Genomic DNA, 22,292 nt, shown 5'->3' with positions numbered 1-22,292 from the left:
CTTCTAGAAGAAGATTCTTGGTTTGTTGTTTGTAGTTTTTTACTGAAACATTTTGAGGCAGTTTACACAAGGGATTTTATAGTTTGAAGCACAATGTTGTCACGTATACAAAGCATATGGGATGTCTGTCTCTTATTTATTCATTTTGTAGTGGTTTTGGCCACCCTCCAGAATTCTGCAGGTTGGGATAGTTCCAAAACACATGTACTTCATCCATCTCACTTTTGCACCTGGTATTTACCATTTTATCTTTTCTTTTTTTAATAAGCTGTACATCTGTGGGTTAAATATATGTTACAAATCAGACTTCTAATTGCCCAGTGTACCTTTCGGATATGGTTTTAGTTTTTGGCCAGAAACTGCTCATTTTAATACGAATTGCATGGATATTCATTTACTTTATATCAAGGCAGTTACCACTATAGCACTGTAATATGTTTCATTGCTGGCAGAAAATATGCTTTGGTCAGAATTTCTTTTCCTGATTATTCATTTTAATTGTTTCAGTTTAAATTTGGCATGGTGTGTTTCTTCATTTTTCGATGAGTTTTTCATTAAGCCTTTTTTTTTTTCTGTATATATACAAACCAAAGTGTTTAGAGATGCATTTATATGACCACAACGTTCTTGAATAGTCCTTCCATAGTACATACTTTACGTTTGATGGAGATTTTTCTTGTAAGGCTTCTTTTCAAATAATTGTTGTCATAATAATACTCATTACACTTACAAAGTGATGTCTCTAATGAGGAACTCAATTTAAGCATTAAAATAACACTTAAAAAGATATAATCTTCATAAAAAGGAATGAAAAAATACCCTCTTCACAGCATCTGTTATTGCTTTTGTTTGAAAAATATCTTTTTTAGTAGTGTTAACTTTTGTTTTATTATAAGACCAGCTAGTATTTTTAATACTGATCAAAATAGCCTTCTCTATTAATAGAGCATAAAATCCAAATGGCTTTTGCAAAATTGTTTTAGTAATACCTTTCAAAATAAGATTTTCTAAACAATTTCCATTGGGCCTTGTAATATTAACTGGTATGCAGAAAACATGATAATATGGGTATCTTTTGCTCACACGACATAGACAGTATTTATATTATGAGCTTTTATTCAGTATTTTCTTTTTATCCTTAGTGACTGCTGTGTCTCTGTGTCTTGGTGTCTGAAACGAGCTTAGAAACAGACTTGGGGAGAGAGTTTCCTTTCTGAGGGCTTTTCTCCTTTTTCACTGCCGAGTTCAGGAGCCTCAATCTTGAATTATTCTCAATATGAGGCACTGCTTTTTCAGAAGACACAGAATTGGCTAAGTTTGGGCACATTCCCTGAGAAAGGCAGACTTGGCCATTACGTCTATTCTAGAATGCAGCTCTGCAGGATGTTAGTCACCAAAGCCGACGTGTTTCTGGAGTCGTTTCCACCAATAGTTTGTGTCAGGTAATCAGGGGAGGGAGAGGGAACTGTTTTAAGTCTTTGGTGAACATGTGATGAGCTTTCGAAGTCTCATAAATAGCAACTTGAAAAGTTTATTTGAAACTGAGTTCGTTCTATGTACTGTTATCACCTACGATACTGTCAAAATTGGTCCTTGGATTCACAATTTGCTGAACTCTTACCCCGTACTAGCTTCTTCCCTTATCCTAACACAATTTTATATCATTTTCCAGCTGTCAAATTCTCCCTTATGCCCAAAATTAGTATCTGGCCTTTCTTAGCTGCAAAATCCCATCCACATCCTTTTACTTCATCACCTTTACCCTGGCTTATGATGAGATTTTTCCAGATACATCTTCCATCCTCTACATTTTTTTTGCAAGCTCCTGAGCACACCCACAACCTGAAGAGTTCCTTAAATTTTAAAGTCTATTTCCTCTTGCTCTTCTCCATCACCCCCACACATATGCAGACTTGACAAAATGAATGTAGATACTATTTTAAATTGGTTTGACTTTATGCAGCACATGGTTATTCAGACCTTTCAACCAGCAATTTAGAATACAGTATTATTTTATAGTTCTGAACACTTTCCTATAGTATAAATGAAAAACTTGGCCTATTTAGAGAGAAAATATGAATGTTCCTTTTCAAAAAAGAACTAGGCCCGTTGCTGAAAGCCCCCTTGTGAAGCATGGACAGGAGCCCTTGGTGTGCACGTGTGTCCCTGCGGGTGTGCGGCAGCTCTTTGCACACTTTTGAGGCTCTTGGAGTTTGTTTTGCTACCTGTTTCTGCACTAGCCTGACTGGCAAGCCTGTTTAATTTGTCATGGTCTACCAGCAATATATATAGGGCAGCTAGAGACTTGCATCTCCATACAAAGGAGATTCCAGACAGGGCATTATGTCCTCTTTTTCAGTGTATTTGTGAAAATAGCTGTTTACGTAGCTATGTTAGTTCAACTGAAGTTTTGTTTTGATCAGCCATTTATCAATTTCACAGATGTGGAGATTTTTGTATTAGAAAAATTTTTGCCATCACCTTATCTGTAATGGAAGTAATGCAGCAAATAAGACGTGTCACATCAGTTTAGAGATAGCACTTTCAATTTTTTATGCTAAAAATCGTCTGTGCTAGCCAGTTTGTAATTTCGAATTGCACTTTCATTTCCACCCTGTGACTTCTTATCAGCCCCTAATGGAGCAGTTGCATTGCTTAGTCTCTGATTCAGCAGCTCAGGAGCCCAGGAGCTGTGGTACCTAGTGCTGTGTTTCTCAAAACGTTTTTTATTAATTGTCATGCAAGCATCTAGGTAGGATGGTTGTCCAAAAATGTAAACTTTTAAAAATGCAAAAGGAAACACAAGGCAACCCAGTAATGCTGTTTCATCTTCCTTGGGAGGGAGTCCTTCTCAGGGGTGAAAGCCGACTCCTTCACAGGCCAGCGAAGCTTAAAGATAGTGTTTTGTCACACTTTCCACTTCTTTCATTTATGATTTGCCTTGGTGGTCCATTCGTGTTGGATGAACTGATGTTTGCTAGGAGGGGTTGTTCGTTGGTTGAGGAATGGCATCATCTTCCTTTTGACAGAAGCTCCTTTTTATAGACAGAAAGAAATATCCACTCCCTAATAGAAGCACTTGTGCTACTTTGCCAAAGCCCAAGATAGCTTTTTGGTCAGATATTGAAGCCTTTGCTTCTGTTCCAGCGAACAGCTGTATTTAGTTACAGTTAGTCAACACATATCCAGTATAAAACTGAAAAATCAGATGCAACAACACTTAAAATCTTTCTAAAAAGAGATAAGGAAGAATGCTAATATAATGTTAGCTTCAGTAAACCCGAATTTTGAGCTCAGCTATTCTGCAACAGAATGCATGATATTGTGGCAGATCAGAAACCATAGGCTTTTTCTATAAAAATATGTATTTGCCTCAGTGCTGAGCCTGTATATCTGCCTTAAGCTTACATATATAAATTCCTTTCCAATACTAACATTGATACTCACAAGCATTACAAGTTTCAACACTTGTAGATTTGGCAGCATATTTTTGATAAAAACTACATATTGATCTGAGATCTTTGCAGTATATAAACCCTGCGGGAATAAAGCAAAGTGTCAGGCATAACTTTGAAGCTCTTTTCCTACGTTGGCTTTTGTCACTTAACTCAAAGAATGCTCAGTGACAGATTTTCTCAGTTATGCTATATCAGACAGAATCCTTTAAGTAAAGCTCAACTCACATAAGGAAAAATAATGAGTATACTTTATCCCATATTGAAGCTCATTAGGTTTTTGAGTTCTACAGTAAATTAACCTAATGAAAATGGGAACATATGTTTGGACAGTGCTATAGCTATATTGAACTAAATTCAATGATAATTAAAGAGGTAACTGTATGTGAACGAACTACAGGTTGCAATAGGCTGCATTGCATCTTGTACGTTTGTCAATTCGATTTATCTTACCTCTCAAAAATACCCATAAAATGCAGAATAAGCCAAATAATATTAACAGGATACATATTCAGGGTTTTACTAAGCCTAAAAAGAATCATTCTTTAAAATACAACTCAGCTGTCCAGATTTAATGCTAGTTTAACATGCAGGGAAATTGCTTTGGTTGATTAAGCTATAGAGCTTTTTTAAAAAATATTCCTACTCTTTCCATCATCAGCAAAAGTAATATGATTTAAGGAAGATCAATTTAGTCCACCCTTATTGTTATTATGAAAATCCAGAAACTCTGATGTAAGTAAATAAGCAGCATGTGTTTTAATTGTTAAAATAAATTTTAATAAGCATTAAAAATGAGCAACCCCCGAACTTGGTGGTGATTAGTGTTTCCAAACTGTGTAAAAAAAAATGAAGATTTCAAATATTTCAGATTTTTACATATATTTCAGATGCTTGTTGATAGCATACGTGGCTAATCTTTCATGGAGTGGAAAACTCGTTCAGTAAAAGCAGCATGGACAGAAAGCCAGGGAAGCGCTACAGAGGACCCAAGGCAGGAGGGCACGGGTAGATGCCCATAGAGGGTTTGTCAACTGTTGTGACCCATCTCTGAAGAACTTCAGAAACATTTTAGCATCTTCCTAATACAGTCAAGTATGAATGCCAGAATCTCCAGGACACAAAGATGAGCAGGAAGCAAATAGGACTCTTCTTGGTTTGTACTAATTATTGCTAGGCTAATTTGGCTCAGCTTTGTTGCTGTTGTTGCTGCTGTTCCAGTTGGATGTCCCTCCCTTGTCATTTTTATGCCGTCTATATACTTCTCTATACTTGCAGCTCAAGTATATGCCATGTACACTCTTCCAATCTATAGAACACTTTCAGAAGAAGCCATAGTTGTGCAATTGCCTTCATTAATCTTATCCTCATTGCTGACCACAGAAAAAAACAGGAGTTCATACCTGTGCAATTTTGTATCTGCTGATCAACTTTCTGCACAGGTGACTTGTACAGTTTGGTTTCTTGTAGTAATTTAGCTGGTTGTTACAATTGATTTGTGGTGGGTGGCTTGGGAGGATGTGGCGAGGAGTTCAAAAGCTGCTTTTGAGCGCTTATGTGGCCAGTAAAGATTACTCATTTCAAGGAAATTAAGGTAGCAAATTTGAGAATTTTTGAAGGATATAAATGGCGAAGAGGAAATCAAAAAATGAAGTATCCTGACAGGGTAATCTAGCCATAGACTCACAAAAGTGATGATGAAAAACAGCAGTGAGAATACAGTTCCATATTGGCAGAGAAACGGTCTGGACACATAGAACCTTCTCATCATCTGTTGTTCTGTTTATCCATCTTCTTGGCCACTTCTAACCTAAAGGACAGAAGCCTTTAATAACCATATGGAATCACAGACCCTTCCCTTTTCTTGCCAGCACTGGGCATTTTACAGTACTTGGTTCAGATTCTGCACTTGATCAAGAAAATACCTTAAACTTACTTATGGCTTGTTATCACCAGAGGTAGAGGTATTAAGCGACTCCATAAGTTTATCAGTCCAGTGAACTCAGTAAACTCTAATGTATGCCATTTTTAAGATCTCTGTGAATATTTTAAAAGTATGGAAAGTTCTGTTTTACTTTTGTGTCTCAAAACTCCTGGAAGATTTTAACAGTACTGGGTAATATTTAGTCAAGCAGTAGAACAAATGTCTAAAAGGCTCCCTAATATTCTAAGACTTCCTCTTAGAAATGTAACAGATATCATTTGGAGTGCTTTAAACAAATCTATTTTTAATTTCTGAATTTGTTTAACTTCAGGAGGGAGATAATTTTCAATCTGTTGTTGCCTTTGCGATGAAATGCTGGAGTTTAGAACTGCAAGTTCCTTAATGGTTTTTCTATTCCCAGCGGAATATCTAATTGAAACTTCAGCACTTAAAAGTATATAGAAAGATGCCATATCCAGAAGTGCTAATTTCCCTGACATACCTGCAGCTAATGAAGAGTTTCTATAAAAAGATATTTTAGAAAAGAAAACAGTGTAGGATGACCTGTGTCCAAGCCTATAGGGCAAACATGGCATGTTTATTAAAACAAATACGTATAGATGGCGATGTAAGGGGAAAATGAAATTATTTAGTGGTTGCTTACAAAGACAATTTTCATTAATGATTGTATGCTTGCAAAATACAGGTCATGGACCTTAAATATAAATGAGGAATGGCTATTAGGAAGGCTGTGCTTTAGCTGGAGGAAACTTGTAAGGTATAATTAATTGCTGTATGGTTTCCTGATTTCCTCATTAGGTATTTTGTAATGCTATTTAAAATGTTCTAGGGAAGAATTTAGATTTTTCAAGTTATTTTGTTATGTAGATTTTGTTTGTTTTCTATTTTAATAAAGCTTGGCAAGATTGTTTGCTGTATGTATGGATAGATATCACAAATGATGGATAGCTCCAAAGCTCAGTTTTCTTGGAACCGCTGCAGAATTTACTTTAATATGGACTGAAGTATTCATGACTAGAATTTCACTTGTTTTTCTGAATAGAAAACATGTCATTTTTCACTGGAGTAAAATGTCAAACATCAGACGAAAACCCAGAAAACACAGATTTTCATAACCTTATGTTATAACCCTCCTATTAGGAGAGAACAATACAAGAAAGATAGAACAATTTTATTATATCCCAAGGGAAAGAAGCAGAGCTTTTCAGTTTCCCTATGGATAATGTTAGATTTCATTGTTCCAAATTCCTGGTGTTCGATTTTACCCCACCCCACCGTGGGCTGATCTAATACTTCTAACACGTAACCCTTTTCTGCCCAACTGAAAGAGAATGGGAACAAAAGATCTTCCCCAGCTTCTAGTTTTTCTTCTAAAAAGTTGCTTCTCTTTTTTTATTTTATTTTATTTTTCTGGAAGAGGGTAAATTGTCAAGTGTTTCAGTCAGTGTACTAGGGGTTTGACTGCTTTTTATTTTGGTTTCTTACTTTTGATGATATGTGATGTTTGTGTTGTAGAGAAAGACTGTAATTGCTCTTCTATCTCTGCGGTTTTGCTTTCTGGGGCGCAAAGTCTTACGCCATCTCGGAAACTGGTGGTTAATAAATACATGCTGTAAAATCACTTGTATTGAGGGATCTTTTAAAATTACAAATTAAATTTGTTAAGACTGTAGTTTCATTGGCTGTAATCTGCACAGCTGCTTTAATTTTCACCTGTGTGTTTATCCTGCAGGATGCTGCACTTTTGAGGAGCCTTTTACTGCCTGTGGCTATAGTCAGTCCGATGACGATGACCTTAACTGGGATCAGGTGAACACGCTGATCAAGCCCTCCACAGATCAGTGGATGCCATCAGGTAGGTTTCTGTTATTTCACTTACTTTCTCTTTGATATTAGCTTTTGTGTTTATTTGGCATTTCTTGATGGTATGATTTACCATAAATCTCTTTGCTAATTGTAAAACACAGGTCTTCAAAGTAGCTTTTTTCTTAAAACATCCAAATAAGGAGGGATGTTCTGCAAAGTAAAGATTTTATTATGCTGTGTTGAAATCACAGAGGTCAGAAAATAGAAGCTTGGGCTCATCTGGGAAGGCAGAAGGAAAACACGATGATTGTGTGAAAATGAATATGAAGTAGTACTAGAAACCAGCAGAGAGCTAAATGAAAGGAAAACTCAAAAGGAATCATAAGAGCTCAAACAAAGATGGTGTTTGGTATTAAAAACAGACGTTGAAAGAGATATTAATCAACATGTGTTCTGAAAAGGAATAGTGAAAAGAGTATGAGGGGAAAAAGGAGAGGAGAAGTACCCAGCAACAAAATGTTTCAGTGATGTTCTACTTACATTTGAAAGACTGTTGTGATAATATTTTTAATGAAGGTCCTTCATGCACTATGTGCAGTTGAACCCAATTCCCAATTCCATAGCAACAATTATTATGTTATGCGTTATGCTGAACTATAAACCTACTCGAGCAATACACTCATTCCTTTACCACCTCACCCACATGAACATGTAGACTTACACATGTGTAGAAATGTATCCATTTTTTTTTCTTCTTCAAAAATTCACGATATTTTGGGGGCTTGTTAGAGAGTTTCCCCCACACCAACTCCTGGGATGCCTGTAGCACAGTTCAGAGCCTCCTTTCAGCTGTTAGAAATTGCCCCTCATGCAATGGCTGCCGCCAAAGAATGGCCAGAATGAGCAGACCATGTTTGAAAATCACTAATTGCAGCACCATAGGATTTCCTCTGTTAATAACTACACCAACCGCTTTATGCTGGTCTCATAATTTACTAGGGAATTTATGAGCATTTAAATACACCCGGAAGGGTGACAAGCGTTGCTGATGGTTATGCCGTTATTTCATTAACATCCATTTCAATTAGGTCTTTAAATCATCTGCACTTTGGGGCTTACCTGAAATGCTGCTAACAGGTGTCCTGCCTAAGAAAATATTCCTTGCTTATTTTGGGATAAGGAAATTAGGAGATAAAAAGCTTGAAACCTTAGGAGTGACTGTATATGGAGCCTGAATCTAAGCACCCGTCACTCGTGCATTAATAAGTAATATGCACTAATCAGCCTTGGACACCATTCCCTTCTAAAAAGCCCCTCAGCCTTCTTCTCTGTAGACTTGTCCTTGTTGCCATGTGCTGTGGACAAGATCATACCAGGGGTTGATGGTTGGGTTGGAAGTGCCTTTCTCCTCTCCACTCACTTTCCTCTGGCTGAGGTGGAATCCTAAATTTCTAGGTAACCAAATGCTGCTTTCAGCTGAGTTCTGGCACTTGATCATCAGGCTCAACTGAGTTCTTCATTCCAGATAAAGAACATTTTTGCAGATTCTTTTTTAAACTGGCTCTTGTCCAGTGATCTTGGCACACACGGCCGAAATTTTTCTGGACTATTTCATGAGTGCTTAATCCTGTCTGTCAAGCTGGAGCTAATATATGGGGACACAAGGCTTGTCTTGCTTGCAGCACAAGCTGTATATTCTTTTCCTCAAAGCAGACATTCATGCCACTGGAAATGTTCTTCCTATCACAATTTTTTTCATTACTTCCCCCACTTACTTTTTAAAGAGGTTTTAGTTTATGTTACTTAGTCTTCTCGGTAGAGAGAAGAGATTCTGGCAGATCTGTGTTCTTATAATGGTCATAAACTTTTAAATGGATTTTTTTTTTTAAACCTCACGGAACTCAAGTCCAGGCAAAGTAGGAACTTGTATTTTCATCTATGTTTATGTAATTTTATTTGTCAGGTGTCATTTAGCTTGTTTCTTATTATCTTCCTGCCTTTCTCTCAGAGTGGGGGAGTAAGACAATGTTCTGATGATCAAGTAAAAAGAAATTAAATTTGGAAATAGAGTTCCCTGATCTCTAAATGTCATCTATCCTTGCCCATAAAGGAAGTGAAGTTTCCTTTGAGAGACTTGGGTCAGAAAGTGAACTAGTCAGTCTGAAGAGAGTGAGGATATCAAGTCAAAGAAACTTAAGAGAGGAAAAGAAATGCTCAGATTTTTGACAACGAGAAACATTGTGTCTAAGAACATGATTCAGGCCAGTAGTGTCCAATTTTTCGTCTTTGTTTCATCTAGACAGTTTTTTCCTGTTCTTGTTCAAATCATCATCCTAATGGTTTTAATTAGTTTTCAGTCAGCCTTAACCAGAGAATTATGTGATACATTTAAAAACAATTTCAAGTAGTTTGTCAGCACTTTCTGAACTACATGTTTTAGAAAAAAAAAATTCAAACGATAATGAATAGAACATCTTAGATTAATGCTTTATGGGGAATTCTTGGCTTGACAGCAAAATGCTTTATGCAATGATGTTGTAATACTAGACTGAGATGAGTACTCTCAGTTCAATAGTCCCTTGTCAGTAGGAGAATTAATGCACATAACATTCCTAATTTCAGGCAATATGCTTCAGCGCATGCGTTGGTGTCAATATATAACATTTTAAATAATTTGGTGTCAGTGAGAGGGAAGCACACTAGTTAGGGCATTTGATTTATTTTAATCCAGACAGATAAGGTAGTTGTACTTCACATAGGTAATTATTTTGGCCTTTAAGTAATATGTTATCTGAGTGGGACAAACAAAATGGCATATGACATGCATACTTATGTGTGTACATATTTATATACACACTATATAGGTCTAGTTATCTAATACTGAATATTAATAGTTCTTTGTGAGACTTAGAGTTTTTGAAAAGCAGTAAGTTATATTGAAAAAATTTCTAAATATTTAGTTCAATGGCCTGGTTGGAATTTTACTGTAGTAGAAATGTAATGAATATTTGTTACTAAAGTAAGTAAAGAGTCAGTGATTTAATTTTCTTTATAAGTATAAGCAACTTAATGAATCTGTATTAACTTGAAAATACATTTAATCAACCAGAAAAAGGAGTGAGATATAGATATAATTCTTTACATATTCACATGGCTTAGATGAGTGGTTCATCCACTGCTCTTCTGTTTTAAGGGTGCTGTGAGTCAGCTGAAGTCAATGAAGAGATGGTTCGCTTGCTAGTTTTTAAAAGAGTTGTTTTCAGGAAGAAAAGCCACTAAATTTGCAGTTGGAGCTGACCGTTCTTTTTAGTTTTCAAAATGCTGTAGGAAATGTGGCTGTTTCGTTTTCTTAGCTTGTGTCTTTATCCGCTTTTTCTCTGTCCCAAGAATATATGTTTATAATAGTAGTCAAAAATATAATTATAGAAACAATTATTCATTACTAATGTCATTTTGTGTTGCCCTCCAAAACTTTTACAGCAGTTTGATATTAATGTGTGTATATAATATACAGTTACAGTTGTACTTAATTGTAAACCTTTTTGCTATAATTTAATAAAGATATTTTCAGAAAAATTTGCCGAAATAGTAACACTTAGGAAGTGTTATGAATAGCTGATTTCTCACAGAGATGTTCCCCGGTCAAATTCATCTCCTGGATGCTGTTTCCAGAACTGTTTTGATCACTGTGGACATCAGCACCATTCTTCTGATCCTCCTCATGTCACATCAGTGTCATCTTCAGCTCTGGCTTTCTGTTGAATATGCATGTACAATTTATGCCAGTTTTTGCAGATTTTTGCCACAGACTTTTTTTATTGCAATCTTTCATATCCCTATACTGCGTGATTGTATTTGGAGTGGAGTTGAAAAGATGATTCTCCATTCTCTACTTCGACTTTTTTTTTTGTTTCCTAGCTTGGTTTCCCCTTCTTTGCTGCACCGAGTACGAACTGCTACTCTTGATACTTTTTTGTACACTCCTCAGTTACCTCATGCTGAGTATCAACAGACCTGTTTTATTTTCTGCTGCACCATAATATCAGCCTTTGCTATCTTGCTGGTAGATTTTCAGAGGAAGATCTTTATGCTTTCTTTGATATTGCCTCATTGTGGGAAAAGTTTACCCTGTAAGCAGGTACCTAGCCTTCTTGTTGCTAAAACTGTCTTTTTGTCATTATGCCTATTAAAAGAAGTGGCATGTTCAAATCCCTCCCCATGGTCTGAGCAGTGCTGCTTCATTATTTCATTCAGTTACTCCATTTTGTGTCTATACACCAGTCCCTGTTTACATTCTATCATCATGGAAGTAGAAATAAAAATTTTCTGGGGACTTTTCTTGCATTTCTAATCTGACTGGATGTTCCCAGTACTGATTTCCTTCTGTGTTCTTTGCCTGTTCTGCTCTGTCTCCATTATCCTGGTTTGGCTCATGAACTGTCAAATTCTTCATGGCTTATCAGCACGTGGAAGCTGGGGATTCCCCACAGAGGGCCCTCCGCCCCGAGTCCTCTGGCACTTCACATGAGCATTCCCGCTGTTGCTTCCCGCGGGACGTCTGTAGGAAGGAATCCATGCGGAGTGTGTGAGACTGCTGCAGCACAAGATCTCTCGGGCAGCCGACCCCAGTCAGGACAGCACAGGGGCATAAGGTGGATTTTGGAAGTCAAGGCTAGCAGACCTGAAAGTAACAGCATTAGCTGGGGCAATAAAGAATAAAAAATACCTTGCTGAGGCCTGGAGTGCTGGGGCTGGTGCTGGGCTCCGCAATGCAAGACAGACATGGAGCTACTGAAGAGAGACCAGTGAAAGGCTACTCAGATAATGAAGGGGCTGGAGCACCTCTCATGAGGAAAGGCTGAGGGAGCAGGGCCTCTTCAATCTGGATGAAAGACTAAGTGTCTGAGGACAGTGAGTAAAGAGTTTGGGGCTAGACACTCTGCAGTGGTGGCCAGTGATCAGGCGAGAACAACAGGCACAAGCTGAAAAATAGGAAGGTCCGTCTGAACATGAGAAAAAAATTCTCATGTGAGGGTGATGGGGCACTAGAACAGGCTGCCCAGAGAGGTTGTGGAGTCTCCATCTTTGGAGATATTTAAAACTCGTGATCCTGTGGCACGTGCTCGGAGTGTCCCTGCTTGAGCAGAGACTTGGGCTAGGTGATCTCTAGAGGTCCCTTGCTGCTTCAACCAGTCGGTGACTCTGTAACCATCCGGAGTAGTCTGAGGAATGAGCAGTGTTAAGACTTGAGAAAACCCAGATGGGTCCAAAATACAGAGAAAAGAATGCAAACTTCAGGTCACACAGAGTTTTCAGATATTTGAGTGCAGTTTATTAGTCCATATAAGGCTGAGATGAGTCTGAAATGAATCACAGAAAGTGATGCAATAAGGTTTGTACAGATTATTACCATAATATAAATATTGTCAGGAGTGAGGTCTGTGTTTGTTATTTGCTGCATATGATTTCTGCTCATATACATGTATTTTATTCCAAAACACTCTGTTCAGTTGCGTAATATTCTTCCACAGTGTTTCACAGTCCCAGTTCCAGTTCATTTCCAAAGAAAGCAGCATCATTTTTTTTAAGCAGCATTGAGTTTGATGTCATTAAATGCAAATGATGCATTTATAATGATGATCCGACATCAGTTTTTCATTCAGTTTAGAGTATTTCAAGAACAGTCAGTTCTTTACTGGTTGCCGTACAGTGTATTGGAAGGATGTTTTGAGCGATAAGGATTAAAGACCTTGCTGCTTAACATCACGCTGGGCAAAGCCAGAATGAGGATTCTGTGTGTGCTTTATGGGATGATAATGTATAATTTCCATGCTTTATTTTTTTCTGGAAGGCCTTGCATAGTTATTTGCATCCTGAATACCTAGTGTTGCTAAATGCTTAGTAATATCTATGCAGTGTCTGTAGAAAGAGCATGTTTATACAAATGATTGTTTAAAATGGCCTTTTGATACACAGCTAGCAGTTCACAGACTCACAGAATGGCTGAGGTTGGAAGGGACCTCTAGGCATCATCCAGTCCAACCCCCCTGCTCCAGCAGGGACACCCAGAGCACGTGGCACAGGGGGGTGTCCCGGTGGGTTTTGAAGATCTCCAGAGAAGGAGACTCCACAACCTCTCTGGGCAGCCTGTGCCAGGGCTCTGTCACCCTCACAGGAAAAGTTCTTCCTCACATGGAGATGGAACTTCCTGGGTTTCAACTTGTATCCATTACTCCTTGTCCTGTCACTGGCCACCACTGAGAAAAGTTTGGTCCCATCCTCTCTACGTTCTCCCCTCGGGTATTTGTACATGTTGATCAGATTCCCTCTCAGTTTTTTCTGGGCTAAACAGGCCCAGCTCACTTAGTCTTTCCTCATACGATAGATGCTTCAGATATGCGCAGCTGGCAGATATTTCATAAAACAAGATACTGATTTAAAGGACAGCTTGATGCTATAGAATGTGAAGTGGTTGCATGAAGAATGTACATTGTTTAATTGTGTGTGGAAGAGTTGTGATCCATTTTTAAAAGCCAGATAAATCTTGAAGTAATCAGTTGGCTAGTCTGTATAAATCCAGCTACAGTTACCTAACATATAAAGTTATGGTTCTTTGGTATTCCAGTATGATGAGGATTTCAGCATTAAATATATTTAAGCACTACATTGTGCTCTGTGATAGCAGGAACACTTTAGTTCTATTTGCATTTGTGTGGTAGAAAAAATGTGCATGTTTCTTGCTGTTTGCTGTTTCTCCCAGGTGACTTTAAATAGCAGCATTTTCTTACTCATTGGAATGCTATCCAGAGAAAATGTACATTAATATCAAGGTGTGGGAGATGCACCTTGTTCTCTCTGCTTGAGTTATGCTTCATTTTTTTGTATGTCTCTGATAGGAATTGCAAGGTCTTTCTCTCATAATTTCTGTATGGGTCGAATCAGAATATTGTGATATGTTAGTGCCTAGGGTCTTGCAAGGAGAAAGAAAAGACAAGGTGCTGCACAGGGACTCACAACCAGTACTGGCAGACAGTGTTCTTAGTTTGCTAACCAGGCAACTAGACAGGTTATTTGAATGTGGATTTTTGCCTAAACTTTCAGTAGTTTTGAGACAGAATAGTGATATGATAATGATTTATGATTTAGCTTTTATTTTTTTTCACTTTTTTTTTAAGTGACAGTTTTCTTTAGTATTTTTATTATAATTTACCAGGAAGGATGCAATAGTTATCCTGTTTTCTTACACATTCAAGTAGACATCTGATGTTTGCATACAAAATTAAATATATCACAGGGCATGCTGCAACAAGTGGAAATACATGGGTCACTATGTTCAGCATTTGGTAAAGATTTGGAAAAGATGTGTGCCTGGTAGATGATGATATCATTACTTTTTTTCTTTGTTTGTTTTTCATCTCTTTCCTTTTCTGCGGAAGTCGAACTCCATTTGAAAGGTCTGTGAAACTCTGTTCTTGTTAAATCAGAGTTTTTTGGAGCAACTTGGATGATGAAGTTGCCTGTTGGAGGTATTTGTGTAGCACCACAGACATATACCAAGCCAACACTAATACTTTAGCCTCACTCATTTACTTGCTGTGTTTGTACTTTTCCTATTATTCTATGTAAGACTTCCCTTAGTATGTGCTGGGAAGCTGCTAAAACTCTTAAGCTGGATATGAAGTGGATTTCTTATCAATAAAAATGTTTAGTATTGCAAAATTCCCCTGTTAATGCATTGGAAACTCCTTCTCTTTCCCATAGTCCACTGATAGCACCAAGCAATATCCTGCTGCATAAACAAACCAGAGGCTTCTTTCAGATTTCCATGCTAAATCAGAGGTGGGAATGCACTGAATAACTGGGCATTTCCTCATGTGGTTGTTTCACCTCTCTGGCATGCTCACGATGAGTTTGTTTGAATGAGGTAGGGGAATTCCAACAGGAGAGGGAAGAGTGATTCATCTTGGTTAACGGTTAGGGTAGCACTGCATGGTGTTGGGAACAGTTACCTTCCTGTTAGCACTTGATAAACTGGCATCTTTCAATTCAAATATTTTTGTCTAGAAAAGAAAAATTCAGTTAGTTCTGGTAGTGGCCACACAGACCGTAAATCTTTTCCTGTGGGTATGCCTGAGACGTGCAAATGTACCTGAAGTAGTTTTAATGCAGGTATTTTTGGACCCCATGGTAATATACAGGAAGCAGCACATGCTTTATTTGGGGTAGGGTTCCCGCAGTACTCGGTGCTGAAGACTACGTTGCTCTACCTTCACTGCCAAGGGTGTCTGATTAAAACCTCTGCAGTTTCACCTCCAGTTCCAGCAGGCCTGCATTAAGTAGCAATGGAATTTTTGTGCTTGTTTGCCTGGCTGCTTCCTCCTATCGGAGAATGTAAATACTCAGCCAATTTGAGGAATCTGCGACCAAGAAAAAGCCTATGAGGACTATGAATAAACAGTGAGTCAGAAGATCCTCCTGCAGGAACTCACGCTCACAGAAGTGCAAGATCAGGAGGAAGGGGAATAATCAGAGTATTCCTAAATAAGCTTTTTCTTGTTTCGTAATTAATCTACCGAAAAAAAAAAGAGCCTGTTAATTTCTTGCAGTCTTCAGGGCTTTTCTTTCAGTCTCATGCTTATCCCATTAGATTTCTTCTCATCCATTCTACCCTTTAGAAATTAATAAAGAGTGGATCAAAACCTTTCATTGCATCTACAGGCATTAAAGTGTGCAACGTGACTGCCTCCATTTCAGGGCTCAAGTAAATTATTTTCTGAGTTAGCAGTTTATCTTTTAAGACAGTTCTTCTGTATGAAGACAAAGTCATAGTCACAGCTAAAATGCTATTGAGTATTTTATGGAAGATGGATTCCATCACTTCTCTTTAGGAGCAAACATTATGAATCTCTAGGGAATCTTTTCCTTGACGTATTACTTTAAGTGTTTTATTTATTTATTTATTTAGCCAAAATTAAGGAGGTGGGTTTTTTTGTCCTTATTAGATTTATGGGAGATTTTTTTTTTCACCCCTTCCTACAGCACTTAATTTGTTGGCAGGCATTCAGGACTGGTAGCATTTTGTTAGCAACTTGAGCTGTGTCTTTAGTTAGAGTGGCCAAAAAGTCATTGATTTGAGTGATTTGAGGCAGAGGTCATTAGCGGCTGTATCAGAAAGCTATTTGGCAGACATGTCATTTGTGGAGTACTTGGTCCTTAGGTTGAATTCAGAATTGCTGTCGTGCACAAGGCAGTGATAAAGCTTCGTTCTCATCAGTGTCAAAACCAAGCCCTCATTCTGACCAAATATATTTTCAGTGTAGTTGAAAATACACTTATTTTTAGCATCTTTTATTGTCTTCTTCCTCTTGTCAGAGGACTATGTGATTGCAATTACTTCATATCCCTCTGTCAAATCTGATAGGAAATACTCCATGTAATACTTTAAAATCTGGTACTCGGTAGAAGTGCACTGCAAAGATATCTAAAAATATGACATGGAGTGGGAAATATTTCCAGATTTTCTTCACTTAGTGTATGACAACATAAACAATATTTTTGAATCGGAGTAATTGGATCAGCCAAAAGCAGTGCAAGTAGGAGAGCTGATATAGTCACCTGGAATTGTTACTTGCCGTGCGTCTCCAAATGTCTCCCGACTGCTACTCGTCAGTTATGGGCAGGTACGTAGCTGTCTATGAGGTTGCAAACGTGGCTGCCGAGATAGGATACAAACAACGTATCCTACAGATTCAGTTTTGTACTGCATTTAAGTCTTCTTGTATTTGAAGCAACCAGATTTTCAAAAAATATCAGACACAGTCTTAATTCCCTTGTTTGCGGAACTCTGCACTCAGAGAAGAAGCAATTAAAATACTTTCATGAATTCCATGGGCTGAATTAAAGAGCTCTGTACTTTTGTTCTTGGTGTTAAAGCAATATAGTTATTTCCCTCACCAGCTGAAATAATGTGTTCTTCATCTAGAAGTCACAACATTTATAATCAACTGTGTTTCAGTAGTACAAAAGAAAAAAAAAATACTGTCTGGACCTCATTGAAAATTTAATGATGTACACAACCATTTAATTATGAGAAAACAGGTGCAGATAATTATCCAAGTCATAATGTTGCAGCAGCTAATAACATCAAATATTTGTGATAATTGCATGCAAGCAATTGATGATCACAGTTCTGCGCTTCTCACATGATGCATCATTAAAATCGTTTTGGAATACATACATATTCATATTAGAACACGGAAGCTACAGATGCACTTTTCTTAGCAGTGACTTCATATACATTTTTTTTGTTTTAAGTTGAAATACAATAGCATTGCTACTCAAAAAAATTTCTTTTTTCCCCCTAGGCGAAGGAGGAGAAACATCATTTTGCCAAAGCTGAGTTCTTGGTTTTCCCCAATACTCCTACTCTCTTTACACCTTCTAGATTTCACGGTCAATTATAAAGAGTTGTCAGGCCCCTCAAGAAAGCTCTAGAAAGAGAATGGCAGGTGAAGAGGGGACGAGTTGTCAGTTCCAATCCTTATGTTCTCAGTGTTTTAATAGTTTTCAGTTAAAAGTAACTAGAGCTGAGTCCTCTAGACTGGAGGACTAGTAACTAGGACTAGTAACTAGGATTAGTAACTAGAGCTAAGTGGCAGGCAGCTTTGCCCCTGTGTTTGGCAAGGAGGAGCCCTGTGCAGGCCCTGCAAGAACGGACAGGCTTTCAGAAGAGCCTTCTGGCCTGTTTTGTATCCAGCGTGGGGAAAGGTGCTTTCCCAAGAGCCACTAAGATCCCTGGGATTTTAGCCATGCCGCTTTCCTGGGCAATTCCTTATTAGGCTTCCCTACTAGGCAACTGTGGGCCAAACGTGCCGGCCTTTGGCAGCTCCCCGCGGGGTTGACCAGGCGGCTGATGTACACATGGTGCAGGGCCAGATGGCATGGAGGGCCCGTGCAGGTCTGGAAACCCGGGGCCTGGCAGCATTAGCCAGGATTTCCTGCCTGAAGCAAGAAACCCTCATGCTCTAGAAAAGAGTTGGTCACCCGCTGCAGTCCACGTGCACAACGTGCCACATGAAAATGAAGGCAGGCTGGCACTCTGCGCTAAATAAGCTCATGTGGCACAGAGAGAGATGCATTTTTTTCAGCACTGATGTTTATGCAGTCGTGTTTTTCTCACCGCATTTAATTTTAGCATGAAACATCCCATACAATACTGAAAGGGTTGTTGAGGTGTATGGCGTTTTGTTAATACAAAGTTAGGGTGTTGTAAAGGCAGGAAGTTGTTTAGAGAAGTAACCTTTGTGGGACATGTCAATTCAGGCGTTTTAATGGTGTTACGCTTGCAAAGTGGCTTCATTAAGTGAATGGCAGGTTTCATTTTTTTTCTGCTCTGTAGTACAGCAGTAACAAAATCTATATTATTAGTAAGAAGTTCATTATTATCTTAGTTTCTTCCTGGAAAAACTGTGTTTTGCAAGGGCTTATTACAGTGCCTGTTGAATTTAAATTACTCGTGCTAGTTGTTTTGGTGTGTCTACATCTAGTTGCACCTTTAAGTTAACATAAGACATTAGAGTGGGTCATTTTTACCTCCTGTGCAGGTCCATGAAGAGGCTGACTTAAAACCACACCAAACAAACAAAAACCCTTGCGGTATCTCTTCAACAGTGAAAGTCAATGATTAGGATTTCCATGTCAATAAAATGTATTTATATTCAGGATGGTCCTTCATGAATGCACAGCACCAGCCAAGCGATAGTATTTCTTGCTTTACACTTCGATGTTTACTAACAGCATGCCCTTTTGCTTCATCATTCCCTCCTCCCTCTTCTCCTCCTCCTCAAGCTTTATGTGCTGGAAATGTCTCTGAAACTTTTCCGACTCCTCTGTACTGTTTCAAATGAGATACACCCTTTCCTACCCAGATACTTCCCCTTAAGGCTGGCAGAGATCGTTTTTGCTGAACAGCAGCAATGTTCTGAGTCAGCAGCAAAAGATGTGCTCCAAAGTGTATTTCTTGAATCTGAAATCTCCAATTATTATGCTGTGCTGAAAGATGATTAGCAATGTGCCTGTGAAGCTATCCAGATATGAATAAAAAGTTTTGTGGATTTGTTTCCCTTTAATGAATTTATCTTAAAAGTTCTAGGAAAAAGCTCCTCTGAGAGCTTTTATTTACTTATTTCACTTTCCATCAAATAAAAATACTCTTTTGAAAAGCCATTCAACACCTGTAATATGGAAATAAAAATTGATACTGCAATAATGCATCAACCACTAGAGCACTGTTATTTATCTTCTCTATTTGGCAAATAGAGCCCATCCTGCTTAGGGGTGGGTATAGAAAATCCTCCTGTATAATCTCAGGTTGATTAGTTTCTTTCACTGGTGAATTGCACTCGTATTAAGAAGAAAAGTGTTTGAATGCTGTAACCTGGGGCCACTGTTTTAATAGGTGGCCTGCTTATCTTCAGATGACCTGTTTTATGATGAAGCTGCATTTTTTTTCCTGCAGCTTGAGAGCCACCTAGCCTTACAGTAGTACTATATAAAGCCTAACAGTAGTCCCAAGCACAGGATTTCCGTATATCCTGCTAAATAAGAGGGTTTTGTAATGAGAACAGAATGTAATTGCCAAGAGGCCCGTCATTCATTTTTGCTAACTCAGAGATGTGTTTCTTTACGATTCTGTGCTCCTTCCTCTTCTGTCTGGGTCATGCACCGTAATGCTCCCTGAGAGAATATGTTTATTTGCAAGAATTTCATTCCTTTTCCCTTCTACCTTAACGTTAGTATGTGCATGAGATTTCTGCGGTCAAGGGGTCCTCACAGCATTTTTCTAAATTCTGCTGAATCCACCAGCCACAGGCTTTAATCTCTGTATCAGCTGTCTTGTTGGTTATTATATGCCTAGTTTTTCTCCTCGTCACTGCTAACTCTAGATGCTTTCCCTAACCATTATTATTTTTCACAAATAAAGCTTTGTTGGTGTACTGTATTTTAGCATTTCAATGTGAAGTCTAGGGAAATACAGAGTATCAGATTCCCTGGAGGATTCTGGGATATTCCTTTTTTTACAGAAGATAGTTGCCTGAGCTTTGCTTTTGCTATTAAAATGTGTTCCTTTATGTTTTCCCTCATTTAAAGAAAAGTTGATGGAACATTTGAAGATAGGTCTAAAAAAGCACCCGCATTAATATTTATGGCTGCATGTATCCCGGCTCCAGAAGGCCTCACTAGCAATTGGATGTAACCACGTTGATTATTTTTAACACATCTGCTGAGCCACGGGATATTCTGAGCAAGGTAGCTGGTTGTGCTTTGAAATGAACACATGAAGAGCCTTGGCTTCCAGACCTTTACATTCCTTACAGTCGAGATAAATGGCTATGGTCTGCCTTTTTTTTTTTTTTTTTTCCAGGAGTACTTCAGTACTTAATACAAAGCTTCATACCATGTGCCTGTTCCCATGTCAAGGTTAAATTGTGGAAAAGCATGTTTTTAGGAACAGATACCCTCTTTTCTACACATTTTTTTGGTTGTTAATTAAGCGCCGATAGCAGCAGATGACACCAAGTTTTGCCCTTATCTGATATTCTTTGTCTACAATTCTGAAGTTTGTTACACAAGACGCTTTAATTATAGCACAGTAATTAAAAGTATAATTATGTTTTTCCTTTGTTTAGTACATTCTTTGTTTGGTATCAAAAAGCATTTTGCCTCTGCTTCTTTCAAAAGAGCCAGTTCTCATTGTTGGAAATGAAGTTTCTGAGTGAATCTTAAAATGTCTTTTTCTGGGGAAGAGAACTGTTCTATTGTATTAAAATAAAACAAAATGTCCTGAAGGAAGCTGTGAGGACAACGCACTTGAAATTTGAATGACACACGTGCATTCTCAGTAATGCTTTACATCAGTCTAGGGGCTGAAGCCCAGTTATCCTTATCCCTCATCCATTTGTGCCATTGATTTCACATTGACTAGGTTGGCTGTATGCAAATGTTTACAACTAAAGTTGTAAGGTAAAGTATTCTGCAAGTATATGCTGCTTGCAGTTCAGAGTAAAGATACACTTTTTTGAGAAGAATATGGTAAAATATTGTTTCTATACCATCCTTTCCTCTCCTGCTCTCTTCCTGCTCCCCTCTGCCCTTGCCTACTTTTTCTGTATCAACAAGGAAAGAGCCGCCTATTCTGTATAGTTATTTTACCATAACTTAGGGGATTGTATTTAAATCTCTCTGTTACACTGAGGAAATGTAAATGTAGCTTTACTTTGTAGTTGCAAGGAGTTTATAAAGAACCTTGAAACATTTTTGCTTTGAGACTCAGATAGGAATGTACTTGATTTTATCCAAGTTCCTCTGGGAGGAGAGAAGTATTTTGTTTTCTGTTTCTTTACAAGGAACCAGGGAACGCACTACATATTTTACTATTCTACACACTCAGCCAACAGCACTTTCCAAATATATGTATTATTTCCTGTCAACAAGATCAGCAAGATTGGAGTATTAGGTTTCTTCCAAACAAACAAACAAAAAAAAGAAACAAAACAAAAAAACCCAACCCCAGCAAAACAGATTCAGTCCAGTTTTTGTTTAAAACAGCTAATAAAACAACCACTTTCATACAAACAATTGTATAATAATGAACAGTATAATATTTATGTGCAGGATATATGATAGATACCAGCTGTTCCGATAAATACAACTAAAGAAAAAGTCATGGCAATAACACTGTAACGTATGGTTGTACAGAGTCATTTTGTTTGCTAAGGTGGGAGCTTAAGCTTTTCCTCCTAATACTTTTTTTTTTTTTGACTGCTAGAGCTCAGTAGGACTGATAAAGCTTCCTGATTTTCTCACAGTTGCTTCCTTTGGGATTCACAGCCCCTCTCTCCAAGGGACTGCTGACTGCCACAGACGAGATGGGACGGACGGACATCAGGTCCCCCCTGGTCTGGCGTCCCCAGCCGCGGTTTGCTCTGCCCCTCGGCAGGAAGGGAGAGGAGCTCAGGCACTGCTGGCCCGTGGTGCTCGCAGGCAGGCTGCTCGCAGAGTTCAAGCCTACTTCATTAGCTAAATCA

At 38.3% G+C, this 22,292-nt stretch overlaps 1 protein-coding gene across 1 annotated transcript in view; it reads left to right on the top strand.

Annotated features, from left to right (window-relative positions):
* PTPRM (protein tyrosine phosphatase receptor type M) overlaps nucleotides 1-22,292 on the top strand; it is a 423,056-nt gene that overhangs the window by 84,443 nt on the left and 316,321 nt on the right. The window contains exon 2 of the mRNA XM_088524079.1: nucleotides 7,133-7,255. Within this exon, the coding sequence (XP_088380205.1) occupies nucleotides 7,133-7,255 (123 nt within the window). The remainder of the gene's footprint in view (nucleotides 1-7,132; nucleotides 7,256-22,292) is intronic.

Source organism: Tinamus guttatus, unplaced genomic scaffold, assembly GCF_059628265.1.
Source record: "Tinamus guttatus ecotype Peru unplaced genomic scaffold, ASM5962826v1 Tinamus_guttatus_pri_ptg000203l, whole genome shotgun sequence".
NCBI classification, from domain to species: Eukaryota; Metazoa; Chordata; class Aves; order Tinamiformes; family Tinamidae; genus Tinamus; species Tinamus guttatus.
This window is presented reverse-complemented; position numbering and strand designations above follow the sequence as displayed.